Raw genomic sequence first — 10140 nt, 5'->3', positions numbered from 1 at the left:
GAGTTCGTGCGGCTGTCCTCTCCGTCCGGGGCTGTGTGGCAGAACGACCAGGGTCCGTGCGGCCGTCCTCTCCGTCGGGGCTGTGTGGCCCAGCGACCAGAGTCCGTCCGGCCGCCCTCTCCATCCGGTGCTGTGTGGCCCAACAGCCAGAGTCCGTGCGGCCGCCCTCTCCGTCCGGGGCTGTAACAGAGTTCGTGCGGCTGTCCTCTCCGTCCGGGGCTGTGTGGCAGAACGACCAGGGTCCGTGCGGCCGTCCTCTCCGTCGGGGCTGTGTGGCCCAGCGACCAGAGTCCGTCCGGCCGCCCTCTCCATCCGGTGCTGTGTGGCCCAACAGCCAGAGTCCGTGCGGCCGCCCTCTCCGTCCGGGGCTGTGTGGCCCAGCGACCAGAGTCCGTGCGGCCGCCCTCTCTGTCCAGGGCTGTGTGGCCCAACGGCCAGAGTCCGTGCGGCCGCCCTCTCCGTCGGGGCTGTGTGGCCCAACGACCAGAGTCCGTGCAGCTGCCCTCTCCGTCCGGGCTGTGTGGCCCAACAACCAGGGTCCGTGCGGCTGCCCTTCAGTGCAGGGCTGTTTGGCTGAGAGTTCAGAGACAAGATGGTTGCCCCTCCTCTTGGGGCCTGCGGTCTAGTGGCGCAATGGGGACGTGGGCAGCCACCCGAGGATGGATGGCAGCCAGGGCAGGGGGACCCAGACTCTCCTTACTCCCCCTTGCTCTAGCCCAGGGCCTTGTCCGTGGCCAATGTGTTTGCCGTTGAGTCAGTGGGGATCCAGCCAGAACATGCTGACGTCACTCAGCATGACAATGGCTCGTTCACCCAGGTTACTTCAGCGGAGAAGTCTCTAGGCCACGGGCTGGGGGTCTCTGGGCTCCCAGCGTGGGAAACTCCCAGACACTCCGATCTCTCTTGCACGTCTGCAGGCCCCCGGGGGTGCGGCTGGGTCTCGGCGCCTCGGGGCTCTGCAGGCAGGGGCTTCAGCTGCTTCTGGACTGGAGCCTACAATGTGCATCGTCCATTGTCGGCGCTCTGCCTGGCGTGAGCTGAGCTGCTCCCTTTCACACTGGTGCTCCAGTTGTAGTCTGTCGAGCAGGGCTGGGGAGGGGCTTGGCTTCCTCCGCCTAGACTGTGGGGTTATGTGGGGCTGGTACACCCCGGCACACGCTGCTCGGCCTCTTCTGTCTCCTCCTTCCCATGCAACAGCTGCTTTGCCATCTCACAAGAGATGGGATCAGTGGTGGGCTCAGTTGGCTCCTGTTGGCCTCTAGATGTCTGGAAGAGGGAGAAAGGGCAGGAGCACAAATTAGAAAAACAAAACCTTCAAGCAGGGTAGTTTTCCACAGCACAAAACCGCCCCACTTTGCTAACGTTCATTTGTAACCTCCCTGAGAGCTGGCATTTCTTAAAGAGAGCGCCCAACCCCCCGCAACCTCCACTACCCTGGGGGCTGGCAATGGTTAAAGGGAGTCTGGGAGAATCTCTCCTCTCTCCGCCTGGCTCTGATGAGTGAGGGAATCACATGCGAGAAGCTGTGTGAATGTCGGGCTCTGTGCGGTGGGGTGAGATGTCCTACATGGTGCCCAAAGGTGGGGTTGTCCTGACTCTGCAGTGACTTCATTCTAGTGAGAGAGATGTCAGAGATCAGCTCCAGGGTGCTGCCCTGTAACAGTGTGTGGGAATGGGGCAGAAGTGGGGCAACGGTGCACTCAGGAAAGGAGCAGGGCTTAGGGGGGCCCGAGCTGCAGCCACTAAAGCCCCTGTGTGCTGCGTTCCAGCCGGGCCGGCTCTGCCTGGCTGGGGTGCGGGCGAGGCGGCTCCGCGTACTGCCCTTCTTGTCTGCCCCCCCAGCCACGTCGCCGCGACCAGCACTGCACCGGGAACCTCTGTCCCGGGGGCTGCTCTTGCCTGTCGGCTCTGCCCCCGGCCCCCTCCCCCCGCGTACCTCCCCCAGCAGCTCCCATTGGCCGGGAATTGTTAATCCGGCCCTGGCCCTACTCCCCAGCCTGTTCCAATCCTGCTCTTGACTCCTGACTCCGGCTCCAACCCTTGGCTCCCCTCGGCTCGACCTCCACCACTCTGAGCACGCGGCCCCAGCGACCCTGCTCCAACCACTGGGCCCAGCCAGCCGTGCTTTGGCTTCTGACCCCAGCGATATGGAGGAGTCGTTCACCTCACTGCTTTCCATGTGTATGGCCCTGCCTTGGTCAGCGCTGGTTTTCATCTGCCATGGTGCTGCCCAGTCACATGGCTTGATTAGGTCCCTTTGAACTTCTTCAAAGTCTTCTCTAGGCTGATTAATCTGCAGAATTTTGTGTCATCTGCCAATATCCACCTTGTTGTTCAGCCCCGGTTCCAAACATAAGAAAGGCCAGACTGGGTCAGAGGAAACGTCCATCTAGCCCAGTATCCTGTCTTCTGACAGTGGCCACTGCCAGGTGCCCCAGAGGGAATGAACAGACAAGACTCATCCAGTGATCTATGCCCTGATGCCTAATTCCTAGTTTCTGGCAATCAGAGGCTAGGGACACCAAAAAGTTGATAAGCGTCTGGTGTACGTACCATAGCAGGACAAAGAGCTCTTCTGTGTCGGTCCCGGTTCCCTAGTCAAACGCAGAACCCGACACGAGATTTACAAGCTTCTGCAACCATTTATAATGTCTGTTGAGGATGTCCCACGTGGTCCTGTCAGATTTCAAAGGTACTTCCTGAAAAGCTGAAACCAAGAGGAAACGGGTTGAAAAGCCCCTGGTGCTGATGTGCCTGGTGCCTAGGAAATCTCCACTCCCGATGGCCATTGCCCCCTGCTATTAGCTCCCCCAGAGTCTAAGGGCACAAGAACAACAACTCCGCTCCTCCCAAAATAGCCCTGGACAGAGAGGAGACCCCATTCTTGTCACTTCCCCCTCCGCCGGCCTACACCCGTACACACACTCCTACACACAGACGGTTGGGGGCACTTGTTCTTTCGATGGAACAGGAAAGTGACAGCCGCAGCGACATTAAACCATCCAACATTTAGGCCGAGATCCACAAAGGGATTTAGGCTCCTAATGTCTGCTGAAATCCTTTGTGGCCCTGTGCCTTCATTCCTGAAGAGATCACAGGGAAAAGTGTTTCCCATATGCCCTCATGGGATTTCCTATGAGCTGATAACCAATCTCGGAGTGAATCTCCGTGGCCTGCAATCACTCCATTCCAGGGAGGGCAGGTGATGAGGGTAATTGTCATCATCATCATCATCATCATCCTTAATAACAACGGCTCTTTTCAATTCTGTCAGGCCTTCCATTACAGACTTTCAGACCTTTATGAAGACACTTTCCCCACACAGCTTTAAGGCTATGTCTACACTAGGAGCTAGAGATGGAATTCCCCTGCTCCCATACACATATTGCGGTACCTCAATGAAGCTCGCATGACCATCCTTCTTCCTTAAACGCTGTCCTTAGACAGAGAGGGACCTGTGTCCACATTCAAACCTGTGTTCGGGCCCTGTGCTGCACCCCTGTACTTCCCACAGAGGCACAAACACACAGAGGTATTTCCTTACCTTCATACAGGCGGGAGATGCCATCTTCATTCACTGTTTCAGACAACAAATTGTAGTAATGGCGGATAGTATTTCCTAGACATACAATGAATACAGTGCATCTCATTACTTTTCAAATCCTTCGCTGAAAACTGCTAAGGATGCAGCCATTCCCCCAAGGCAGCCCTTCGGAAATTAAATACATTCCTTACATCTGTTCACAAAGCACATTAGATAAAGCATCAGATGCCCAGCAGTTACTGAGAAGCTGATTTCCAAAGGAGATTGAATTCACATCAAACCAGCATGATGTCAATTCAATCTCCCCTAGGCGCAGCCAAAGAGCTGTTGTGGGCAGGGGAAGTTGGTGCAGTCGATACAGCTAAGTTGCTCCCTTCATCTTGGAATACATGTTAATTCTCTCTCTCTCTCTCTCTCTCTCTCTCTCTCACACACACACACCCCATTTTAGGATTCTGGTGCTGTCGGAGGAAACAGAGCAGCCGTCTAGAAAAGGGCTTTGAAGGAAACATTTAAGAAAGCTCAAGTGAATTTGCTCTGCTTACCAATGAACAAGGCTGCAGAGTGTCGTATTGTTGTCTGGGAGCTTTCCAGGTACTCTAGGGCCTGGAACAGGAATTTGGGGATGTGGCTCTTGTTGTTCTGCATCTGGAAAGAAAGAAGGAAGAAATGCACAATATACAAATGACATGTTCTCCCCCCAGCGAATAGTCCAGGAAAGCCAAAGCATAGAGCCAGGCCATGGCAGCCGCCAATACGAACCCATACACCAGAGCAGCACCTCTCTGAAGTCACTGTTGTGTTCTCCAGAACCTCCGCTTTCATTTGAAAAGACAAAAGTTTGCAGGTCTGACAGTTGTGGAGAAAACTGTCAACAATGTGAACGGATTGTAACTCCTGCAGAAATGAACCAGCAGAGAGCCTGGAATAGCGTCTTGCAACCCGACCGAAGCGGATGGGTCCTCAGGCTGTGGGGTTCGAAAGGTCTCCCTCAAGTCCCCATTCACCCCTCTCAAGGCACAAGGAATTCACCTACCAAGCACTTCCCGACACACTTCAAGAGCTGTGAGGAGCCATCCCAGGCCATGCTGCGGAACAGCCTCTTCAAATGAGCCCAGCCGAGAAACACTGCGCAGCGGAAGAGCGTCAGTTTACATCGCTGCAAGAGAAGGGAGACCAAGAGGGTTCTCACTGAGAGAGGGATAGTGTGGGGGACATTGGACCTTCTCCACCCCTTGTGCTGTGTGCTGTGAGGATGGATGAGGCACGTGGCTCCAGCATGGAGTGAAGCCGGGAGGAGAAGACTCTGCTTGGGCAAGGGGCTCTGGCGATGACTGGAGTGGGGGGCCCAGGGGATTCTGGCTCTTTGCTCTGAAGGAAACAATGACCGTGGCACTTACCAGTGTCACACTCTCCTCCTGGTCTGCAAGATGCAGCAGCAGCGGGAGCAAGCAGTGGATGATTTCCTGCTGCACGAGGGGTTTGTCCGGGTCCTGCACCCTGCTCACCACGTTGCCAAGCAGTGAAATGGCAGCTGAGCGCACACTGCCCCTCTCCTGGCAATGACACACAGGGGGTGGGGACGCCCGGTTAAAGCCAGGCAGTATCAGAGCAGAACGCGACAGAGTCCTAATCCGCCTGCTGCTCCGGTTCCCCCGTGTGAACTGACTTGGCTGGCGGGAGCAGGGCGGACACCAGGCCAGCGCCATAGACATCTTGTGCAAGGCCTGAGACCCTGGGCAGGACAGCGCAGCCCCAGGGTGTCCCAGAGGCAGTTTCTGTCTGGAGAGCCCAGAATCCCAGAACCCGAGAAGATTTGGGGAGAGGGAGGGAAGTCTGCTGGAGACTGGTCTGGGGAAGGGGAGAAGCCGCTGCTGGAGCCTTGCAGGGATGCGCTGCTACAAAACACAGTATTTCTTTTGCTCTTCGGTGCCCCCGAGAGCCGGGCCATTCCCGACCCACCTCTTTCCTGCTGAGAATCTCCACCTCTTTGGGGGCCTGTGTTCTCCAGACAGCTGGTCATCTGCCCAGGGCCAGGCCCCCTCTCCCCCAGGCCAGGCTGCAGCAGGGGCTGGGAGCATGGCGCTGAGGCTGAGCTTTGGCGAGAAGAGCTCTGACAGGGAGGTGGCTCAGAGGAGATTCCCCACCCATGGCGGGGGCGCTCCTTGGAGGCTCCATGGCAGGCCTGAGGGGCGGGAGCCAAGGAGATGGGAAGAGAGAGACAAGGGCATCAGAGATACGTGGAGGGGGGGCATGGGCTTCTCCTGGGGTTCCAAGCCTTACGTCATCAATGAAGGGCCGAAGGCTGACTGCAATGTCCTGGGAGATGGAGCCAAGCCCCTCCCTCTTGAGGAGGTAGATGATGTCTCCAGCTTTGTGCATGGCCTCCTTGACACACCCTCCATCCCGGTCACAAAACCTGGCCACGGTTCCTGGCAGCTGGGCCTGTAACCATCTCACCTGCAGGAATGAAGAAGGCAACTCATTACTTTCCAGGGTGACAGCCTGGAGCACATGCTGGACCACTCCCACCTAGGAGAAACCACGGATGCAACAGCCGCCAAACGGGGCAGAAATTCATTCTCCTGTCACTCTGTGCCAGCTGCTCACTGTAACCTTTGTCTTTGCTCACCCCACCTCCCCCATTGCATCCCATCTGCAATCAGGGCTCCGCTCACGGGAGCAGGGAGCACGTCATGCCTTGATTTGCTCAGGAAAGCATCTCCACCATTTGAGGGCCGTGTGTTAAACAACAAGGCTTGTGTGGGGATCTGGCTCTCATTTCCGAGCTATCTGAGAGACATCGGCTTCCTCGGTCCCCTGGGCAATCCACGCCTCTTATCTTTTCTGGCTGGAACACAATACTGCCAAGGCCTCGCAGACTGAGCTTACGTATGACGGGATTTGTGTCTTTGCTCCATTCCATGAGCTGCGCCCGGAGCTCTGATTTTGTCAGCACTGTCTCAATGGAAGGACTCTGGAGAAACTGGAAAGAGCCAAATCAACATCAGGTTGAGGAACAGAGGTCTTCCTGTGGGGTCTCTTCCCTAGACAGTCGTCTTTACCAAAGGGCCACTTACTCCCACCCAAAGTCTCTGGTGCGTAGGGAGCCAGTTGCTGCTGTTTCAGTTGGTTCATTCCCAAAAGTTGGACTCATGCACAAATCACAAATCAACTCCCAGGGAAAGGGGCATCTCCAGGCCTCATTGAGCGCCATGCAGAGACCCCTGGGACAGAAGAAAAGCACAACCCCAGGAAAAGGTGAGGAGAGAAGCAAGGCCTTGGGGCACTGGAGAAACATCCCCTCTTGCCCCATAATCCCACCGAGGCACATCCAGCCAGGAGCAATCTCACCCTGTCTCTCCCTCCCTCTCTTTGCCATGCCCCACAACCATCTTTGTGCGGAGAGGAGCTAGCTGGCGGTAAGGCTGCTGAGCTGCTGACAATGTGCCCCAGAGCTTACTGGCCTGAGCTGCTCTCCAGAAAGCTCCCTTGTGCCTGTCAACTAATGAATCTCACCTCAATACAGAAAGCCATGGTGATGGTTCTCTGCTCCTCCTCCCTCTCACTCTGGACGATGGTGAGTGCCTCTCTGAAAACTGCAGGGAGCTGAGGGTTCTCACACTCGATCATGGCTCTGGAACACGGAACAGAAAGTCCCTTAAAGAAAAGGAGTACTTGTGGCACCTTAGAGACTAACCAATTTATTTGAGCATAAGCTTTCGTGAGCTACAGCTCACTTCATCGGATGCATACTGTGGAAAGTGTAGAAGATCTTTTTATATACACACAAAGCATGAAAAAACACCTCCTCCCACCCCACTCTCCTGCTGGTAATAGCTTATCTAAAGTGATCACTCTCCTTACAGTGTATATCTTCTGTCCCAGGGGTCTCTGCATGGCGCTCAATGAGGCCTGGAGACGCCCCTTTCCCTGGGGGTTGATTTGTGATTTGTGTGTGTGGGGGGGGGGTGGTGGTGGTGAGAAAACCTGGATTTGTGCTGGAAATGGCCCAACTTGATTATCATACACATTGTAAGGAGAGTGGAACAGGAATATTTCACACGGAAATCCCATTCCCAAGAGAGACCCAGTGAGGAGGAAACTTTGGGCTCCCACCTTGCAATCAGGCCAACACCCTGTGAGTAGTAATATCGGGAGGCTATTGTGTCCCAACCCTGCTGAAACTGGATGATGGCAAATTCCTTCCAGTAGCCGGGCATGGAGAAAAGAGTTTTCACAGCCTCCACTGACGTGCTAAAGAGAAAAAAATACCAGTGTCAGGCAACGAGATCAGCCCCAGGCATGGCAAATCTGCAGAAGTCCTGGGACACACAGCGTGGTCAGCAGTAGCTAGCCTCCCCGAGGATAGATCCAGTGTGATATCACGGTGCTTCCCTGCCCAATGGGCCCTGTCTACACTGCCGTTTCATTGAGTTTCTAACCAATTAGTGACAATGTCGCTTCTTAAGATGATTGGTGTCATCACTCACTGTGGCTGAATACTTGATTCTTTACTGTGACAGGTAACAGGACTCAAGCGGGCATGTGGGGTCGGGTCCTTAGTTGGTGTAAGCGAGCAAAGCGATGTCAGTTTACACCACCTGAGGTGTCTTCTGGCGCTCTGGTTTTCCCGTGTAGATGGAAGCCCCTCACTGTGCCCACAGAGCCAGTCGAACTGGTCCCTCTTCCTCCTGCCTGCCTGTGGGGCTGAGATCCTGCAGAGCCTGGCCCCAGGTGCTGCCGGTGTGGCTCTGTCTGCGTTTGGGGACGGAGGCCCACAGATTTGCTCAGCAGACAGTGATGAAATCACCGACCCTTTGGCGGGTGGCACATGTGGTTGGATGCACTAACTTGACTGCTGCCTGAGTGTGTGGGGAAAGCAGCTGGCCTGTGGACGGCGTCAGATGAGCGAGTGTGACTCACAAGAACACACGGCTCTCAACCCTTTTCCCTCAAGAGAGACCTGCACCCAACTGAGCCTGGACCAACGACAGCACCCGAACCACTGATGGCCATGAACAGACCCCGGGTGTTTAGCAGAACAAATCTGTTCTTCCTTTTCCTTTCAGTCATTACCTTAGGGGGCTGAGGCAGCTGGATCCCTCCTCGGGGCTGGATGTCTCGCTGGCCATGTAGGTCTCTGGCAAGTGCAGATCCATCACATACTGCACTTGCCTGACGCAGAGGATGAGCAGCTGGGGATACATTTCCAGGATGGCTTCTCGGTATCCCCAAAGGAAAAGGACCTCGTAAATGGTCTTCATGGCCTGGAGGGGGAAAGCATTTCACTCAACAATCCCAATCTGTCCCCTGCCCCCATTGCCATTCGCGATTGTCCTTTTGTCATGTCTCCTTTCCTCTCCAGCGTGTTACAAAAGAGGATTGGCTCCTGAGAGGGAGGAGACATTTGGAAGCTCCTGAACCTTCCCCCATTCCTGGAACGGAAGCAGGATGGAACCCTATGGAAAGATCAGAAGAGTCTGGGTGACGTTATTCCCCGTTATTTCTCTTAATGGTGCAGACCCTGTGCTTTGGCTTTCCAGCCGTGACTGGACGGGCTGAAACCATCCTGAGCAGATGCCTTCTCATAGGCCCAGTGTTTGAGGCCCAGTCAAAAGTACTGGACATCTCAAGATCCCATGCTGGGAAGATTTCTAGCCACAGTTTACAAAGCCAGAAACCTGGATACTTCCAAGAGACGCCCGAACTGCACCTGCTCACTAAAGGGCCATCTAAAGCAGAAGACGACTGAGCCAGGGTACCAGCAGATAAACCAATTAAGATCTGTAACTTTTACCTTGGGGAAACTTTATTTACACCTCTTTGGTTTGATTGGAGGTGGCCAGGACACACGAAGGCCTGGTCTTTGGTTTGATTGGAGGTGGCCAGGACACACGAAGGCCTGGTCTACACGACAGAGTTAGGTCAACACAAGGCCACTCACCCAGCATCACCCTAACTATGGAATTTCCTTCCCATTGGCAGAACTGCCCCTCGGAGCCAAATTCCTAACTCCACCTCCACAAGGGGCAGAGAGTCCAAGTCAATGCAGTTCGGTCGATGCAGTGTCAGTGTAGACACCGTGTCGTTTACGTCAACTGACTCTCAGGAGCCTTCCCGCAATGCCCCACCCTGACCGAGGAATCGCGACAAGCGCTTCTGGTGAGGACATGCCCGGCTGGCACCAGGGCTGGCTCCAGCTTTTTGGCTGCCCCAAGCGGAGAAGGGGAAAAAAAAGAAAAACCCAATTGAGCTGCCCCCGAAGTGGCGCTGAAGAGGAAGAGAGGGAATGAAGGACCCGCTGCCGAATTACCGCCGAAGACCCGGACGTGCCGCCCCGACTCTCTATTGGCTGCCCCAAGCCCCTGCTTCCTTTGCTGGCACCCGGAGCCAGCCCTGGCTGACACACGCAGCAAAGTGCAGCCCCACCCAAGGGATGGGCTTGCTGTGGCGGCTGTGAGCCGAGGGAGGTTAGGTCAGCTGAACTGTGTAGTGGAGCTGTGGCCTGAAGCTCAGAAGGGGTGAAGCTCACACACACACACACACACACACACACACACACACACACAAAGATGCACCATCCTCCCTGCGGT

General features: G+C 55.4%; 1 protein-coding gene across 1 annotated transcript; it reads right to left on the bottom strand.

Moving 5' to 3' along the window:
• Positions 1-212: 212 nt before the first annotated feature.
• On the bottom strand, positions 213-6319 carry LOC119567381 (maestro heat-like repeat family member 5). Its single transcript, XM_043525231.1, has 7 exons — positions 5828-6319; positions 4945-5100; positions 4581-4703; positions 4090-4192; positions 3545-3619; positions 2554-2707; positions 213-1266 (listed from the first exon to the last, which is right to left on the bottom strand). Exons 1-6 carry the CDS (start codon positions 5924-5926, stop codon positions 2595-2597), a joined length of 669 nt encoding a protein of 222 aa, XP_043381166.1. The 5' UTR covers positions 5927-6319; the 3' UTR covers positions 213-1266; positions 2554-2594.
• Positions 6320-10140: the final 3821 nt, after the last annotated feature.

The sequence above is a fragment of the Chelonia mydas genome, chromosome 11, assembly GCF_015237465.2.
Source record: "Chelonia mydas isolate rCheMyd1 chromosome 11, rCheMyd1.pri.v2, whole genome shotgun sequence".
Lineage (NCBI taxonomy): Eukaryota > Metazoa > Chordata > Testudines > Cheloniidae > Chelonia > Chelonia mydas.
Note: the sequence above shows the minus strand (reverse complement) of the source record. Positions and strands in the feature narration are given on the sequence as shown.